This window comes from Zeus faber (genome assembly GCF_960531495.2).
Source record: "Zeus faber genome assembly, chromosome: 3".
Lineage (NCBI taxonomy): Eukaryota > Metazoa > Chordata > Actinopteri > Zeiformes > Zeidae > Zeus > Zeus faber.
This window is the reverse complement of record NC_137190.1, coordinates 16,720,341-16,740,517: the sequence shown is the minus strand read 5'-3', so window position 1 is coordinate 16,740,517 and position 20,177 is coordinate 16,720,341. Positions and strand designations below refer to the sequence as shown.

Genomic DNA, 20,177 nt, shown 5'->3' with positions numbered 1-20,177 from the left:
TTCATAAAGAGCCACAGAAGAGAGATGCTTTAAGAGGATCGCGAAACGAGAAAAGGGAGAGAGCGAGCGAGTGAGTGAGCGAGCGAGTGAGGGAGGGAGTAATGGAGAAAGGGAGACAGACAGAGAACGTGGGGGATGGTGGAGGTTCTCTCTCCTCTGTGCACTTGGGTGATTTCCCCTCGCCTGATTTGCAGTGACAGGCTTCCCAGCATGCTTTGAGCAGCCCCGAACCGCTGCCGCAGACTAGCGCACACACTCGTACCAGATGCGTTTGCACTCATGAACACACATCAAAACAATCACACATAAATGTATTTCATAACCTAACCAGATCTTCTCTAGCTGGTTAAAGGGAGGGCACGGTTATTTTTAAATGGCTGCTTTGACCCTGGGTATTCGGGGGGGGGGGGGGGGTTCTCAAATTCAAATACAAAAAGATTTGAAAATATTTTGAAAAATAATAACAATAATAATCATAACAATAATAATAATAATAATAATAATAATAAAAATAAATGGTGCTGAGGCGCTTTTGCAATGCCGGTTGTGTTTAACATGCAGAGAGGATGCGATAACTACAGGATGCGTTACCATGTAAATAAAAGATGGTGTTGGATGAAACCAAAAGCTGCCATTGAATGTTTTTACTCCGAGTCCCTTCATCTGTCACAACTAGGGCTGTCTGACCCGGGGGGGTGTTAGGGGGTTTGGGGGGATGGGGGGATGGGGTGCTGGGTTGGGGTGGGTGCTGTACGATAGGAAAAGAGCAAGAGCGAAAGGGAGAGTTCGAGATGCACAACTAAAAATACCACACTCGCTTAAACTGACCTTTATGTGTGGAGAGTGGGTGATAGAGTGATGGGGGGATGAGCGGACGCGGGGGGTGGGTGGGGGGGATGGGGTGGGGGGGTTCAAGGAAAAGTGGGATGGTAGGACAAGGACAAGTAGATTTTCTTTATGTTCCAGAGCCGAGTTCGACTTTCTTTCCTCCCTCCTCGTCCTCCTTTACCGCCGTCCGAAGGCGGCGCGTCCTCCATTTATTAGCCGAGCACGCCGGCCGTGGAGACAGGGAGCGAGGGATGGAGGGAGGGAGGGATGGAGGCAGAGAGGAGAGGAGAGGAGGAGAGAGCGATGGTGAGAATATCGATTCCCCAGTGTTAGTCTGCTCCGCTCCAGGCCTCAGGGGTATGGGACCGGGGCTGGATGGAGGGAGATGGAAGGGCTCTGGTCGGGTGGGGGCAGGAGGGGGGAGGGGGGGCGGAGGGGGCGAGGATGAGGGTGAGAGAGGGAGAGGGTGGGTGGGGTGGGGGTGGGGGGGGGGGGGGGGGTGCGGCGTGGCAGCTGAATCCCCCCCGGCCTGTCTACTGAGGAGCACGTCTGATTGAGCAGCAGCACGCTAACATGCACTGACAGCCTGGCCTGCGAGGGGGCTGCCCTGCCTCCAACCACAGCCCAGCCACGCCGTTAATGCACTGCCTGTGTGTGTTGGCGTGCGCGCACACGGGCAGCGTGTGTGTGTGTGTGTGCGCGCGCGCGTGCGTGTGTGCGCGGGTTCGATAGACACAGAAATATCCGAGCTTGTGTTCTTTACCGTGGTAATCTTTGTAGAGCGGGTTGGTCTCCTTCCTGGAGCCCTTGAACGATTCCAGCGCGACGGCGTTGTCGCACAGCCGGGTGATGCTGCTCATAAGCGCTCTGTTCTGTGGGAGGACGATGGACGGACAGAAAGAGAGAGAGGGTTGAGAGTGAGAGTGTGCATGTGAGCGAGAGAGAGAGAGGGAGATAGAGAGAGAGAGAGAGAGAGAGAGAGAGAGGGAGAGAGGGGCAGGGAGAGGAAAAACGAGCGTGTACACAAGCAGGTAATTAAAAACCTCCTGACGAGCCATCAGTGCTGCAATTAAATTAGGTCATCATTACCCACCGACAGGTCATTCTGCCCACTAGTGGGGGTGGGTAACCCCGGTGTAACCCCATTCGGCGCACCCATAGCGGCTGCACAGGTGAGCATGTAGGGGCAGCGAAATGCACATCGACACACTTCAGGCAAAGAAAAGAAAAAAAAAAAAAAAAAAAAAAAAAAAAGTGGCGTGTGAGACACATTTAAGTCACTAAATTATTCTACTTCATCAAACAACAAACTTATGCACGTGCCAACATCTTCTGTGCACTCTCACGTTGAACAGCAGCGAGGGGTGAGAGGAGGGGGCGGGGGAGAGGGCGGGGGAGAAAGAGGGAGGAAATAAAAAGGAGAGAGGCCTGAAGAGTGGAGCTCCCCCTACTGGTTAGGTAAATGACTCGAGAGGGAGCGTCCGGGGAGTGACGACAGTAGACGCAGGGGGAATGAGGAGGAAACGTACAAAGGGGTGGAGGTAGGGAAGAAATAAAGGAACGGGGATAAAAGGAGGAAAGTGAGAGAGGGACACTGGGATGGAGGGAGGGCGGGAGCCCTGCATTATTCATCGCTTTGCCTCCTGAATCATTCACGTTGTTCACTCTGTGTTGGCTGCCACAGCCTAATGCAGTTTTCATGCCTTCATGTCTTCCCCCCCCCCCCCCCCTCTTTCTTCTTCCTTTTCATTTTTGTCCTACTTTTTAAAGTATGCATATCCACCAAGCCAGAGCCACCCGCACTCGCTGGGAATCTGAGGTCAGGCGCTCTCGACAATCAAAGCCGTAACGGGCGGGGCGCGCCCCAAAATATTTAGCGCTCACATTAATGGGAAAAGTGTGGGACGCAAAAAAAAACCAGCCAAACTACACTGTCATCCTGCCCGTCTGCCGAAGCCACGACTTCTGCTGCAAACGTCTCTCGCGTCCCTCCCCGCTGCCTGTACAAACGCTGAAAAGATTTGAGCCCAAAGTGTCCGTGGAGGCTTGCTTGGCGGAGGGGGGGAGGTTTAGTTAGAGATGCACGCTCCTCGGCGCGTGCAGCTCCAAGTGATCGAGGGTGGAATTTTATCCTCAACACAACATTGTTTTTCTGCGTACAATCCAAAACGTATAGAGCCGAAACAAGAGGCGATGCAGTCGGACTGCCAGCTCATTATGAAGGCTTGCACCGGCTCCACCAGCTCAGATTCCATCAGTGAAAATACCCTGAATGCCCCGTACCTCAGTTGACTGCCACTGACTGACAGGGCAAAGGGAGGGACCCACCTGCATCTTAACCAGTAATAACAGAAACAGGCGGGAAAAACCCTCGCCCAACCTAGCGCTGATGGTATTCAATCTGTTTGACTGTTGACACAGTTCTTTGGCCTGGCGTTATATTTACATGCCTAAGGGAATTTTTTCCTTTTTATTTAATTTTTCTTTAATTAACAGTATGTGGAGTGTGTGGCATGCATGATGTGACCGAGGAATAGACAAAAGATATATTATTCTATGTCCCATCGGGCCCTCAAACTGCCCTGGATCGAATAACATAATAATGACAACAACAACAACAATTATTATTATTATTATTATGATGATTATGACTGTTGCTGTCATTGTTGTTGTTATTATTATTATTATTATTATTATTATTATTATTATTATTATTATTATTATTATAAGAGAGGGACACTGGGGTGGAGTACATAACTAATTTGCCTCAAATGTACTACTATTCCTGATCATTATTTTTATTATTATTATTATTATATTAGTCCAATTACATTACCAAATTATTACTGCAAGTTAATATATGAATAATATTTTTTCTCGTCAAGTCACATCAACACAAAAGGCACACACAAACGATTCCCTTAAGTTCGATTTAGATAAAATTCGTCGTGCTTGCATTTCTGGTGCATTATAAGGCATGCATCAAAATAGCATCATGTATCAAATTGTAAATTAAACTACGACAAAATTACAACAACTATTTTAAACCATGCAGATTGAATTATGCATTATCATAGTTTCCTATGATCTAAGATATACGATCTGTCCTAAAATCTTCCAGATCTTCCTAGAATCAAAGGATTGTCAAAATGTGATGAAGTATTATTTGCAAACATGGGTAGGGTTAGGGTTAGGGTTAGGGTTAGGGTAGGGTAGGGTAGGGTTAGGGTAAAATTGTTAAAATAATCACAGACAGGAGATCCACTGACCGAGCTGAAAACCTCAGGTTGGCGTAAAAAGGTCAAAATATTTGCCCAATCCAACCCGAGACACCGCTAACACGGGAGAGGAGGGGTGTATGGATTTTTTCCCGAAGCCCAGTGTGTGTGCGCACGCCTGTATTTGTTTACTCTGGAGCGGGGTGTGGTAGTTAGAGATTAGTACGACGGAGGAGGACAAGTCTAATTAATGTTTCAGCGGACTGTGGTGCTGGGCGATAGTGAGGAGGCTTTCAGCGAGTTACTCCGATTCCCAAGCATCTCAATAATGGATGGAGGGTCTGGTGTGGTCTCCACCAGCTCGCCACAGCTTCCAGTCTAGACAGTCTTCCAAAAAGACAACAGCAGAACCCTCCGCTCACACGTCTATTCTCAAAAAAACAAAACAAAAAAACCCCCCGAAAAAACACACAACACAAAACCAGACGTCCTCTGGTCGCAGCATGGATGTCGCACAGTTCACACAACAACGCCACCGGACGGTTGGTTAGACGCGTCTACGCACAGTTCTGATGTTTCACTCTGAACCGATTTCTTTTCTCTTCATTAAACAGCTTGACTGCGCCAATACACCAAAGCAAGTATCATGATCTGTGCCACAGAGAGTGGAATAAAAAGGACTAACTCTAATGGTGCCCGTTAAAACCTGAGTCCAGGGCCGTATATCGATCAAAGTTTTGGAGCCAGGACCACCTAATCCTAAATCTGAAGGCCAGATTTCATACTGCTAGTGTCTCACATGCAGTAGTGGAAGAAGTACTCAGATATTTTATTTAAGTAAAAGTACAAACACCCTGAGGAAAAAAAATATTGTGCTATAAGTATAAAACTGATATTAAGTAAAGTAAGTAAATTAAGTAAATTTACTTTCTCTCAAATGGACTAAATGTAAAAGTACTGATGTTATATCCAGTGCCCTGGTATAACAGCCTATAATAAGGGCATAAAGTGCTACTGTACCCTTTTTTCTGCAGATGGATGCTCATGTAGTCCTGATGACAATTGAACTTAAATCTAATAAAAAAATAATAATAATAATTGTATAGGTGGTTCCATAGTCATTTACAAGGATATGCACCTAATCAATCATTGACGGTCCGTCTGATAAATCTAGTACCAGATTTTTATCTGTATAAATATAAATCATGATTAAAAAAATTATAATAATAAGTAATGTGACTGTGTTAGAAATGTAAAAAGTACAGATATTTGCTTTAAAATGTAGTGGAGTAAAAAGTCAAAAGTCTCCAAAGCTGAATATACTTAAATAAATACATTAACTTGAAAAAATGTAGCGCAGTCATTTAGAGCTAGGACCTTTTGTTGCTCATTTCACACTGTTCAAATGCCGACGGGAAAAAGAACAAAAAAGAAATGAAAAATCAGATGTTGTTGACTTTCACTTTGCCGTAAAGGCCGATGCAGCCGACGCTTAAACCAGCGGCACCGTCCCCTTAAAGACGCCCGGCGTTAACGGCCTCTAATTACCTCCATGTTGGCTTAATCATCCAACACCTGATTCAATCCACCCTCTCTTCCACTTCTCCGCCCCCCTCCTCCCCCACTATACTCTCTCTCCCCGGGGAGGGGAGGAGGGAGAGGACAGATTAAAGGTTTTGGGGACCGGGCCAGAGCCAGGAACAGTGGGACCGCTCCCACCACAGCTGACATCTGCTAGTTAGCCGCTCTACCTTTTCTGAGCTGGCAAGGGGCTGGTCTCCGCCCGAGCCGAAATCTGGGGGTACCGCAACACGCCGAGGCTTGTGTGGCGTCCGAGCGTCGTGCCGCGTGCTCGCAGAAAAGGGGGGATTCACGGAGGCGCGGCGTAAGGGGACTGGATGTTTCGACCGTAGTGGAGACGGGACTTTGCGTCGGAAATAATAAAAAACAAGGTCTCAGATGGCTGTTCTGCTTAGTGCTCTTCTATGGTTGGCTGTCTGGAGGAGGGCTGTGGTCTGCCATATGCCTCAGCAGATGACTCCACCTTCACACTGAGAGGCCAGACTGGACAAACACACACACACACACACACACACACACACACACACATACACACACACACACACACACGCACGCACGCATGCTCAACGGCTACAAAGAGGGGTATTCACATTAAAGAGAGAGAATAAAATGGACACTTGGGGAACACACACACACACCGACCGTGTACAGTTGCACTAATTAAAAGCCCAAACAAACACATTTAGATTACAAGGCCTTTGAATGAAGTGTGCGCTCAACTGGGTCCGCCGCGGGTCCGCTTGAAGGAAGCGGCCTCTCGCGACTCTGAGTCACACAAGGGTGGCACTGAAGCGCCGGGTCAAGAGGGGGCCCCATCATAAAAGAAGCAAACTTCATGCCCCATTAAGAGCGAGACAAAGCAAACCTGCGCGGGCCAAACATACACAAACTCCTGCGGCATTGATTACCTAACTCGAGACTCAGAACCGACTAATCGAAATGAATGTGCGAATAATGGCCGCCTATACACGGCCAGTGGTCCTTCTATTTAGGGGATGACGACTGCATCACCGATGCCGTACGGGGCTGAGTCTTACCTGGATGAGATGCGCCGGCACGGTCACGACGGCGACGGACAGCGAGGACCGCAGCAGGGCCCGCAGGCCGTACAGGAAGGTGGTGAGGGCATGGCCGTGCCTGGGGTCGTCACGGCAACACAGGTCGTCGCCCCACAGGGGGGAGCCCAGGGAGTGGAGCCCGATTCGCAGGACGTTGCGCGACTTCGACTAAGGGGGGAAGAAAAAAAAAAAAAAAAAAGAAGGAGAGAAGACGAACGGAGACGACTGTTACGGACGTGGAGGACGGCGGCAGGCGGTGAGCGAGTCGGTGAAAAACAGTTTTTCAGTGTTCGACAGCGCAGAATCGCTCTGTGAACATTTTGGGGTGTTTTTTTCCGGCCACTCTGAAGTGGGTTTCTCAGTGGTTCATCTCCTTTGTATGTGGTTTGGAAAATCCCATTGTTACACCCCGCAGGGTGCGAGAAAATATCCATACACTTGAGACATGTGATTTCAAAAGGACAGTATCAATATTTAAGTTACGGATGTTTAAGCTCTTGTCAACTCGGATGGATTACACTATGACAATACTGTACAGTAATACTTTTATTGTATTCGTATAATTGTTCCCCATTGTATTTTGATGGGACGTCTCGACTTATGAGAGAAATGTTGCATCGATATCTCTGCATTGATAGCATCACAATATTATTTTCATGGATTGAATCTTTGCGTTATTGTGATCCGTATCCAATGGCCAGATTCTTGCCAAAACACAGGGCCAGTCAATTCTAAAGGTCATGAGCGAACTTTACATTTTCTAGGTCAAATATATATAAAATATATTTGACCTAGAAAATTAAAAGTTAAACATTATATACTGTGTCGTTACAATTCATTTGATAATTGGAGTGGATAAAAAGTGAGTGGATGTTAAAGCAGATATATAGATATATTTTTTTTATTGTTTGATGTAGAGTAAGTACTGATTTCTGGTCGTGGGCAACTGGAGAGCGCTCCCCCAGCACAGACGATCGGAACACGGTGCCCAAACGTGATTGGACACGACCGCCCAATCACTGAGGCCATCTGACACAGGCACAATGGACCTGTCAGACAGGCTTCCAATATGGCCGCCACCCAGAAACCCCAGCACATTCTTGGCACCGCAGCGAAGCTCTGCCGCCAAGGGGGCCTGAGCAAGGGTGGAGGGCCTTCCCTTGAAACCCCCACCAACGCCCAAAAAGATCAGCGGTAACTTACTCTCACGTAAAAAGAAAAGAGAGAGAGAGAGAGAGAGAGACAAAGTGTCGGTGTGGCCGACCGGCGGTTAGGGACATCCATCACCCAAAGCAGAGGAACGGAGGGGCACGCCCACACTGTGAGATGTTTTCAACCTTTCGTGCGATTGTCTTATTTTGGGTTACTTCGGCACAGGTTGCGGAGGTGAGAGCCAAGAGTGATTAACAAAGATCTGGCCTGAAAATCTGATCCCCACCCCCGCCCCCGCCCGACTCTCCTCTCCTCTCCTCTCCCCGCCGACTCTCTATCACAGTCCCAAACTCTCCTCCTCTTCGCTCCACATCTCCTTTCTTTCTCTCTTCCTCTCACTACAACGTGACCTCAGCTTTGTTTTGGGTCCGGAGCAGAATCAGTGGAATCTAAGAAAAATAAACAGTATTGTTTCGGAGTGTTTCCACTGTTGAGACCATTGTTGCCGTCGGGAACACTCGCACAGAGGAGTCCTTTACATTAATCACCTCCTACACCCTTTCCTATATTCAATCCTATCCCGGCTCTTGTTTCTATGCCATGCTGTACTAAATATATTCATAGGAATTAATAGGTTTGTGTTGTGTGTTAGTATGAATGTGTCTGTGAGTGTGCGTGCGTGTGTGTGTGTGTGCGCGTGCGCGTGTGTGTGTGTGTGTGTGTGTGTGTGTGTGTGTGCTTCAACATTCATACAAGATGCATCTTCTTTGTTCAGCAGGCTTTGACTACACAGGTCTTGCGGCCATAAAATTTGAAATCTATTTTCTATGTCTGAAGCGCAGCATGGGGGTAAAACTGAGGCAATACGGGTGTTGCTGTGGCAACATCAGGAGCAGAGGCCAAACTTAACTCCTATAGTTTAGCCTATAGAAAATCCAGGGAACAGTGCCAGTACCGAGCCCAGCCAAGGACCCGGGGCACAGGGCATAAGCTGGGAGCGCAACCCACTCACCAGCCTGCCACAACGGCAGCTCAATGCAACTTAAAAGGGGTACATAAAAACAACAAAAAAAAAAGAACATTTTTTTGTTAAAAATATGAAAATCTTCTGGAATAACACTAGTTCGAATCTGGTCATGAAACAAGTGAGCTGTCGAACATTCAACACGACCAATACTGAGCATTTTTGTGCCGGTGCCCACGTCGCTCTGTGCCTCTCTGCATTCCTGGGTTGTGCCAACAGCGCGTCAGGTGGTCGCAGCGCTTTGATGATGTCAGCAGTAAATCTGGCGCGTGAGTGACAGCACTGGAGGGGGGAGTGGGGGAGGGGCTGAACAGTAGGGGTAAGTCCTATGTGTGAGTGACAGAGGGAGAGGTGGCTCCAGGTGACTAGCAGTGGGGTCACCCAACGTAGGTGAGACACACACGCACACACACACACACACACACACACACACACACACACACACACACACACACACACACACACACACACACACACACACACACACACACACACACACACACACACACACACACACACACACACACAGACGGCGCGCAGTGTCAACAGAAGTACTCCCGGCCCCATGTAAAAAAAACATGAATAGAAAGCGCAGAGAGAGACAGACGGGGCCAGAGACATTTCTGGCATTCTGCAGAGGATTGATGATTATTAAAAAGATGGACGTCAAAGGAAAGAAATGCAGCTGGGACACGCAGGTGAGGCCAAGCCAAGCAGCTGAGGAGGGAGGTAAACAGTGTGTGGGGCGGAGGAGCGGTGGGCCCAGTGTGAGAGTTAAGATGAGGGTTAGAGACAGGGGAAAAAAAACTACAGTACTAATAATAATAATAATAATACCCTGTTCAAATGGGTTATACGTGATCTGCCACAGTAAAACAGTAGTGTATATGTATGTATACAGTAGATACAGTAGATAGAGAGAGAGAGAGAGAGAGAGAGAGAGAGAGAGAGAGAGAGAGAGAGAGAGAGAGAGAGAGAGAGAGAGAGAGAGAGAGAGAGAGAGAGAGAGATAGATAGATAGATAGATAGATAGATAGATAGATAGATAGATAGATAGATAGACAGACAGACAGACAGACAGACAGACAGACAGACAGACAGGCAGACAGGCAGAGACAGGCAGGCAGACAGCTGCTCCTCACCGGTGGCGCGGCTCCATCGAAGCCTCCCCTGTGAATGACATCTTGAAGTGATGTCAGCAGCGCAGAGTACGACTCCAGCATGCGACTGCAGAGAGAACCGCGAAGCGGGAAGGAGAAGGTGGAGAGGACAACAATACAGAGAAGTTCGATCAAAGGTTGTGCTTTTTTCAATGGAAGTATTATCTATTCGCCGTATGTGGGAATAAAACCATTTGAATTTCAATTCAGCATCAGCACACAAAACTAATCCTCCAGGACCGCTGCATGTTCCCTCTGACTGTGCTTTTTTTTTTTTTTCCACCCTCCGAAGCAGACAGATGATCCATATCAAGAGATCCAATTAATTTATTTGGTTGATTAAATTACAACATGACTGGTCTTCTGTCAGCTCCCCGAGGATCTGATTGTGCCGAGACAGACAGACAATCAAGAAGAGACGCATGTACACACACAGACACACACAGACACACACAGACACACACACACACACACACACACACACACACACACACACACACACACACACACACACACACACACACACACACACACACACACACACAATAAAGATGACGGCTGAGAAGGGGGTTGGAATTAATGGGGTGATATTGAAAACTAGCAGGGAACAGCATTTGGTGTTTAATCAGGGGTGAGATGTGCACCACTGACAAAGTGCATACAGTACCATCTTAACAGTGAGGTGCAGCCCGGAAATAGACTGGTGTCAAGCCAGCCGCGCCTCAGCCAATAGGAATGTTAACCCCATCATTTTATGCAGGACCCTCTACTTAAGAAAACCCTGCCATTGTAATGACCACTCTGAGCCGAGTCACAGTGGGCCGCTATGTCAGTTGTCAATTCAACCTGCGGGCTACAAAAGCTGATACACATAGGCTGGTCTTGGCGCTAAAAGCCCTGCATAAAGAACAGTAATAGACACTCATCTTGCTTACACTTGGGGCAAGCATATCCATGTACCCCATTTCATTTATTCAGCTAAACAATGGCACTTCCTGGCCCTGCTGAGGCTAATGATAGAGTTGGCTTGGAGAAAGAGGGACACCTACCCTCCTTGGCCTTTCTGCCCCGGCTCCAGCTCTCGGGTGTTAGGGGGCTGGGAGGGTCTGAGACACGGCTGAGCTGGGAGCTGCCACCGGCTGGTTTCCTCCGGCTCGCGGCCATTGTGTAGGTGGGCATTGTGTTTGAGTTGCCCCTACTGGGGAACCGTCATTCAGGTAGCAATAAGGTCTAGGTGTTTAGCTACAGGGGATTGCACGTCAGCTAATTGGGATCATACACGGGAGAGACTCCTTTAGCTCCTCTTTCCGTGTGGGAAGAAAGGAGGGGAGAGGGGGATACTTGGTCTTAAACAACAGGATCTGTATCACCTAGAGAGCAATTTGTGCCAATTATGCCTTCAAGTGAAACGGAGCAATTTAACAGCTAGGGTATCAACATGGGGCTGTGGACACGTGCAAGGGGGAGTACTCTACTTTGGAGTCTGTGTGGTGTGTGTGGTGTGTGTGTATGTGTGGTGTGGTGTGGTGTGGTGTGTGTGTGTGTGTGTGTGTGTGATATGTTGATTTTGTGCGTGTGTCAGTATTGAGGGGGGAAGTCAGGGCACAATGGAGCAGTGCAGGTGTAGTTCCCTGCTGTCAAAATGTGAGATAACCAAATTGGAGGCCTTGTCAGCAGAGCCAGCGTGGCACTGATCGACTGAACCCCTGTCCGCACTCCATCCAAATAACCAACTTTATGGTTCTTACTTTAAAAAAAAAAAAAAAAGAAAGAAAATGTCATCTATTCCACAGACTTTTTCCTTTCAAAATGGGAACTCAAAAGTATAAGTATAGAAAGTATTTAAAATGTCTCATGCGTTTGCCTGGATGTTGTATTAGAGGGTCAATGTTTGCCGAAAAAAAGAGGGATTCTGTAAAGCCGTTTCTCTTCCTCTTCGCCCCAGATTGCCGTGTTTACCCAGTGTGTGTGCCTTTGTCTGTTTGTGTCTGCGTGTGTGTGCGTGTGCGTGTGTGTGTGTGTGTGTGTGTCTACGTGTGCCCCTGTGTGTTCAGTGGGCGCTCTCTAAGTAAAGAGCCCGCATGATCCCGGTGAACCCTAAGTACACTCCACACAGAAGAAATCAAACAGACTCAAAGCAAACAGCATCCTTATTTAAATAGATACACCCAAGCCTTCCAGAGGCTAAATGTCCGAGCTTGATGCCAAGATGCTGAAATAATTTGTAATACTTGGAAATCAGACTTTTTATGCAAGGTTTCAACTGTGGATGAATTGGGGTCGGGGGGAAATATAGTAAAATCATGTTTAGAGTGGATTTAAAACAAGGCAACAGAGATGATGTTACGGTGTTGTTCAATATATTCTGTTACTGAAACAGAGTTGGACATAGTTATAATTGGATCCCCAAATTTCCAGTAACTGCTCATCTTTAAGCAACTGAACGTGTCTCCTCTACGAAATATCGCTTTTAATCCAAAATTCCCTTTTAACTGCCGAAGAAGTGCGGCTCATTTCCAGTTTGTGTAACACGCGCCGTGTTTGTTGGGCGGTGTTTTGCTTCACGGGAGTGAACTCACATGGCGGTTGAATTCGACAGGTTTACCGACGCCCTTTCGAAGTGACGCAGGTTTATTTCCTTGTTGCTTTACCTGTGTCCGCGAGACGATGCCACGTCTCTTCACCCGCGTTCCGTGCACAATGTCGTGTTTATGCACCTGTGTTTTGCCGATGATGTCGCATTTGCGCATCTTTGTTCTGGGGTGATGTCTCATCGGTTTCACTGTGTTCCTTGGACGGTGTCCTGTTGCGTTACCTGCGTGCGGCTGACGGCTCGCCACCATGTTGGGGAAGGTAGAAGCTGTGGCACTTGGCTGCCTGACGAATCTCTGGCTCCATGGTCTTGGAGACGTCGTAATAGTGTCCGAACCGGGATGAGGACGCCAGGGCCGTCTGCGCGAGCGGGATCAGAAAGTCAAATTCACATCAGGGCATGAGAACGCGAGGCCCTCGCGGTGACGAGAGGCAAAATATATTACAGTTCAACTGTCCTTTCGGTGTTCGACAGCTTCCTGTAGACATCTCACTCCCAATGGCGTCTCTTCAACGCCCAACGTCCAAGATGAGACAAATGCATTCATAAAGACAAAATAATCTTATTTGCTTTTTATAAAACACCAAATAAGTGCGTTTCACTATGGCAATGCAATTGCATTGTTTCTGGGTCATTCCTCTAGATTCACGCGGCAGAGAAGTTAAATAACTGCTGCCACCGAGTTCTTAATCATTTCTTTACATAAATGTCCACTTCTGTCTATGAAAACAAACGTGTCGGGGACGCAGGGGAAGGCGGATGTTTTCTTGCAGCTGAAAGAGAGAGTTTTAGCTCTTCTTTCCCAGTGAAAGCAGGGATTCCATTGTCAGAGGGGCCCTTAATCTACTCCTAATCTGGATTAGGGCCCCCGGTGTGTCCCTCTCCTGGCGAGATGGAGGGGGGTTAGCAGGGCAGGGGCGGTCAGGGGCTCATCTTCTCTTTGTGGCCAAGGCAACCTGCTTAGCGTTCCATCCCCGCCCCGACGGCCTCACCTTTGATCTGATGTCTTCATCGGGAGGGCGACATAGTGGGCCGAGGCAGGAGAGGTGTGTGTAAGGGGGAACTAAGCGTGGACTCTTAGGGAGAATTTGGGATGCAAATCCTCTGGCGGGGCTTACTGGTGGTTTGTAAAGACGATTTTACAGGGGAAGGGGGAGAGGTGAGGAAGGGACATAGATATAAAGAAGTTTCCAGGGAAGGAGAAAGAGGGAGAGGATCCCCTGGGACACACTCTGTGTGCTGTTAATCCACATAGCGATATGGATTATAGGCTGGACGGAGGGAGCCTGCGGAGAAAGAGAAGGGGAGGGTCAGCCCTCCTCAGAGCGGAAGAAAGAGTGTAGGGCTGCCGACCCTAGCAGGGGGAAAGGCAGGGATTTGGGAGAAGACAGAGGCGCAGGTCTGGGTCATAGAGTTGAGCGGGCAGACATGTCAATGCACAGGCTGCAAGCACTCCTGTTTCCCAGGCTAAGTAGGGGTGCAAGCGTGTGTGTGTGTGTGTGTGTGTGTGTGTGTGTGTGTGTGTGTGTGTGTGTGTGGGTGTGTGGGTGTGTGGGTGTATATGTGTGTGTGCTGGAGACCAGTGAAAGCCTACCTATTGCCAGCTAAGTGTGAGTAATCTGGTCCAGTTCTGAAAGGAGAGGCTGAGGCCTCATTCACACCACAAAGGAGTTTTGAAGCTGATGGATTTAGCGGTGGAGACAATTGCCGAACCCTAAGACCTAAGAGGCAGCGCAGTTGTTTCTCATGCCGTTATTACCAGACACATTAAAAAGAAAAATTAACTTGATAAAATGTTGCCCTATCCACGATGCACAAAAAAAAGCAAGCATCACCGAGATGCCTCAAATATTGTGCAAATAAATGTGTGCACACAATTTATCTCTTTACCTGTACTTTTGGAAGGTTCTGGTAGCGCCAGGCAATCTTCATGGAGTCCTGATTGGCATGATGTCCACCTAACTGCATCTGTTGTTCTAGTGGTTGGTGGCTGGCAATGTCATCCAAGATGGGAGCAGGAAGTTCCTTAATTTAATAACATGAATTCATTTGTTAAAGAAAAAAAACCAAAAAAAACCCTTAAGTACATTTTATTGTTTTAGTCGTAAAAATTGGAAAGAATACTTTGCAACTACTTCATTATTAAGTGCTGAACGAGCGCACACTGTTCCATAAACTACACGCACTGCCTCTTATGATTAGCATAATTTGAACCCAGCGATAAAAAAGAAAGCCCTAAATGATGTGATATATTCCCCTAGGGAGTCCGCTGCTCTTAATAAGCCTTTGAAATGTAAAGTGGGGGTAAGGTGGTGACCCCTCCCACTATCAATCAGTGGGAGCGAGCCCCATCTCCTCTATGCTGGGTGGTGGTCGACTCCTGGGGTTGTAGTTCTCGTCACAGAGGGACGCTTCCGGAAGCATTTCCACAATGCCATCCTCATACCAGCCCCGACCTCTCTGATACCGCTATCGACCCCGAGATAGAGCTCAACATACGCTGGGCTGCATAATGCACAGAGGTAGCCATTGTAGTGTGTGTGTACGTGCAACAAATGCAACCCCTTTTTTTAAACAACCACGGCTTTAATAATATTTCGGAGAACACATTTGCCATTTTCCCCCTCCTTTCACCATACCTGAAGCAGGTCGTCTGGGTTTTCTTGAGCCGACGCCACAAAGAGCTCATGCCCGCACAGCACTCCCTCCGCCAGGAAGTACTTCAGAACCGTGCGAGAGTAACTGTCATACCGGTCCTCCTCTGAAAAAGTAAACAAGGAAAAAAAAGAAAAGGAAAATCTGAGCATTATGTACACATATGCAACACATGCCAACAAAAACACACCGTACAGACGGACACACTCAGTCTGTTTGATTTTATTTAAACAAAACAACAACAAAACAGTCCACACCAGGATGACAAGGATCAACAATATAACCATATACTTTGTCTCTCTGGTTCACGGCCGCATCAAGCCACCCGACTGTAATTGATATAAGGAGCATGCTTCGGCAGCCGACGCGGCGAGGAAACGGGGGCGTCATCTCTACACCTGGACGAGAAAGTAGGAGTGACGCCGGCGACTTCTTTATCGAGGTCTCAACGGCGTCCCCTCCATCTACTTTTACCAATCATATCCAACGGCTGCCAGGGAGGCGAGAGGGAGACACCTGTCTACAGCGCTCACCTGCCCTCCCTCAAAAAGCGGCCCTAGGTGGACGCCGGCTGTCACAGCAGATGACAGATAGCAGCTCACTAAGGGGAGGATGGGGGCCCTTCCCAAAATGCTCTCCGACATCCAGCTCACATTTCTCTATCTGGGTTACCTGTGGATTCCGACGGCAACGGCATCCTTGCCGGAGCCACTTGTGCCCCGTGACACTCCCATCAACAGTATTCATTTCATCGTAAATAAAAAAAGTTAAAGGTGTCTGCAACACGCAAGATAGATTATTAAGCGCGCGGGGGGAAAAAAGGTTGATTCTCTGAGACATCGGAGCAGGATTTTTTTCCACTTGTCCCCTAATATCAGAGCGAATAGCGGCACTGCCATGAAATCTCCGTACCCACTCTGACGCCGAGATGTTTGTTAACGGCTGGTCGAGGGGATATTTCAAAACTCATTTTGATGAGAGTCAAAGAGCGACCCGTCAGCGAAGGTGTTGACAATGGATTTGAAAACGAACGGAACCGTTCAATCTCAAGACGCCACAAAGTACCCGGCCATTCCAAGCCTCAGAACCACACACAAACACACACAATAAAAAAAAAAAAAAAAAAAGCCAACGTCAACATTCTGACCTCCCCCTCCCAGCGCTGGCCACATAACTCTAGACAGCATGCTGCTGCTGCTTCCTGTCACAACCTCCATTTTAAGAATGTCATAGGCGTCTCTACACAATGACAAACAGTGGGCACAAGGACAAAGGCGGCGGTGACAGTTTAAGGTAATGGAAATACAGCCGACAGCTTGGGAATGACATCCTGACGTGTCATCCTGGAACATCCGGAGAATGTCCCTGCCCCCCCTCTCCCACCCCAAAAGACACGCACACGCTCCCAGTCTCTGTCCTCACCTACGGACGTAGGATGGCCCAGGAAATTCCACAGCTCTTCAATTTGTTGTCGGTGGGGCTCCCTGTTCTCTTATTGATGGGTTTCTAGGTCAGCAGGCCTTTGTGGCTTTCAGCAGGCCCCACAAAGACTCCCAGATGGGCCCTCTCAAGATGGGGCCTATTGTGGCTGTGTTTCTATGGGAGCCTTACAAATGGAACCTCCAGGAGTCATTAGGCTGTCGAGGCGGGGGGTAAGGGGAGGGGTGGTGGATATAGTAGCGACAGGGGGTGGTGGTGGTGGTGGTGGTGGGGGCAGGGTCATATCTCCAGCTAGATCAGTCACTCTGGACAGACATGGGTTGATTTTTTTTTGTTTGTTTTGTTTTTGGTCATTTTGATTTTGGTCTGGTGAAGAGGGGAAACGCCTCGACTTCATTTGCCTTTGAACAGAAGAGCGGGGAAGGTCCTGAATCATATCTGCAAAAAGATGAAGGGGGGAGGAATACAACTAGGTCAAGGCTTTCCCCCTAGTGTGATTCTCAGGACTTTAATGTATTTTTCAATACTTGTATAGGTTATAGCTTGGTTGCAGGTCTTCTCGCGGAACAACTTAAAAAAAAAAAAAGGCATAGCGGCAAAAAAACCCAATATTTTCTATCAGCCCTAAAATCGACAAAATACCACCCATCGATCGTTCAATTCACATATCAAATCAACGGGACAACATTTTTAACAAAAGACAGAGCCAACTTCACTTGGTTTTCAAGGAACAAACACTTCAGCCCCTTGAGATTTCACATTACTTTCCCAACACGTTACAGAACCAAAGGCATGAGAGATTTTCGGACAGCAGCCATACTGGGCTCATCTCCTCCAGATGACATATACGAGTGGACAGCTCGAGACACATCAAAGGCAGACGGCAACCAGTCTGATAATTTTATGTCTGCGTCTCGCAAAACAGGCCATCACAGCCAAAGGGGCGGGGGGGGGGGGCGCAGGAGACAACTGCCTCAAACCAACGCACTGCAAACACCACGAAACGCGCACATACACACACACACACACACAACATAACAAAACGCGCCCACAGCACGGAAATAGGGCTCGCGCCTTTGCGTGCGCTCACACACACAGGCGCACGTGCGCACGCTCGATCTAAGATGTACGCAAGTGAGTGTGTCCACACATTTCACCTTTACTGTGTCTCTCATTACCAGATGAAACCAACCGTACATTGATTCACAAAATGGAAGGGAAGAACGCATTAGTGTGTAATCAGTGACTCCTGCATCGATTGGGGGGATGAATTAAAGGGCAAAGCAATATCATCGGTTGGTATAGAACTAGGCTGCACACAAATTACAGCTTCAAGGGGAAACAAGACTACCTTAACCTTACTGTCTGCCGGTCCATATAGCCCAGCTTATGATGAATGATAAAAATAATAATAATAGTGGAGACATTTGTATCCCCAGCAAACCACATGCTTTGAATGCACTAGTCCAGCTCCCCCATACAGCTGGGGGATTATATTAATCAATATACACGGTAGATGTGTGAACACTTGGGATTCTAACTCGCGACCTCCGGGTCATTAGTCTATTTCAAATTCTGACAATTCTGAGTCTTACAATGAAACCACTAAAGGTCGGGCACCAGGAGACCGTCTCACAAGGAAAGACTTGTGAGTCAGCGAGCCATCTTTAAACTCAGTCTGATCTAAACCTGGATTGTCCGTTTCGTGACGGCCAATCGCTATTTACAAGGGTACGATCACCATGGCAACAAATGCTGCGTGACCGACCTGCTGTGGGGCAGGTGGAGATCAGAATTGGAGACCTAAAACAGCTTTTGGATCAATCAGCAGTCAGACAAGTGGCATATTGTTATAATAGTGTTATATATTTTTTTATTGTGTCCATAACAGAACAGATTGCAAGAAAACAGATCTAATATAACAATATTTAATAATAATAAAAATTATATTTTCTTTATTTGTGGCAATTCTTCTCAAAATATTTCTCGAAGTATTTACACTTGCAGAAGATGACATAGACATTTGTTTGAAATTAGTATCATCTTTAAAAATATTGGAAAAAGCAGGCTAGAATTTCAGTGTACTGTGGAATGCATCCAACAATCCCCTCATATATTTGCAATAAAATGTAAAATATACCAATTACTGCCACTTTTCATATGTTGTTAAATGTATTAACACTTATAATCCAAAATTATTATTTTGTAATATAATTTGAATATATTTGAATAATAGAATTATAGTTGAATAACAATGATTATCAAAGTCAACTTCCGCATCAACACAATTGACATTTTTGGGGCCAGCACTCCTCGATGGCCTTGTCAGCAGCACCGGTGTTGCTGTTCAACGACATGATTAATTAAGATTCTTAATTACATTACAACCTATTGCTCCTCTAATGTGAAATGGGCTCCCCGGCCCCTCTCCATGTTCTACGTGATTGGCGGTATGCCGCAAACATTCCACATTTATGTGCACGCGCCTGGGAATGAATGTAGCCCGAGTAGGAAGCGCTGGATCAACAGAGAAGCTGTTTACCACCGTTCTTATACAAGTTAACTGTGACTAGTATTTTTAGTGTTTATGAAGCTGAAACTTACTCAGGAATCCTCATTATTTTTAATGGGCTTTGTGAGACAGGTCATTTTATTTGGAATTTGAATTTCCAGTAGCAGCCCAAAATCAGAAAACTTAAGGCTTAAACAGTGGTGATTGTTTACTGCAACATAATTCAGAATTGAACAAATGATATACAACGCATTATATCATACAGTCTCGTCTTCCAACTTGGAAATGTTATGCCTCACAACCTGCAAACAATCCTCATTTTTTAGGCAAATATAATTACATGGTTTTATGGTTTTATGTAATCATCATCAGCCTCAAAAGCAATTCAATGCACATCATCACAAAGGCAAACAAAACGTGGACAATGCTTAAAGAGTGTTGAACCTGATATGACATATTTCTTTCTATTTGCAAAATTACATTTAAAGATTTAAAATAAATAGCAAATTTACCCAGCTCCACATGGGGCACCAATTAAAAACATGCAAATGCGTGCTACCAAATGAAAGTAAAATTATAGTGTGTTCCAGGTAAGGCTCACCTATTAACAGTAGAGTTCCAACTGCCAAACCACCACCTGTTTATAAAAGAAAAGCAAACACAGTACAGATGAAAGAGCACATAGTAAAGGAAAGAGATTAGTTGTGTATATTCCCTCATTTGCATGATTATCAATTGATTTTTCCCCCCCCGTATAACGATTAGGGTTTGGTAAATAACTGGCTTTTAGCTTATCAAATGAGAATCTGTTTTATTTCATAAAGTACGTTTTATCTTAGTTCATAATATATTTGCCAAATAAAATACCAATGCTGTATATGTGAGCAATCAAACAGCCTTAAGACTACACTTTTACAAATAACAAAGTCGGAAAAAATTACTTTATTTGGGATGAC

General features: G+C 46.7%; 1 protein-coding gene across 3 annotated transcripts in view; it reads right to left on the bottom strand.

The window, feature by feature from the left end:
- The window catches only part of elp4 (elongator acetyltransferase complex subunit 4), a 79,943-nt gene that overhangs the window by 58,442 nt on the left and 1,324 nt on the right, over nucleotides 1-20,177 (bottom strand). For 2 of the 3 annotated variants that reach the window (XM_079997073.1, XM_079997072.1), the window contains exons 2-8: nucleotides 19,823-19,858; nucleotides 15,254-15,375; nucleotides 14,505-14,639; nucleotides 12,837-12,973; nucleotides 10,004-10,088; nucleotides 6,665-6,853; nucleotides 1,592-1,700 (exon numbers count right to left, since the gene is read on the bottom strand). In XM_079997073.1, the coding sequence (XP_079853199.1) occupies nucleotides 1,592-1,700; nucleotides 6,665-6,853; nucleotides 10,004-10,088; nucleotides 12,837-12,973; nucleotides 14,505-14,639; nucleotides 15,254-15,375; nucleotides 19,823-19,858 (813 nt within the window). Of the gene's footprint in view, nucleotides 1-1,119; nucleotides 1,200-1,591; nucleotides 1,701-6,664; nucleotides 6,854-10,003; nucleotides 10,089-12,836; nucleotides 12,974-14,504; nucleotides 14,640-15,253; nucleotides 15,376-19,822; nucleotides 19,859-20,177 lie in introns of those variants that run through there. The other variant, XM_079997074.1, reaches the window with a different exon arrangement.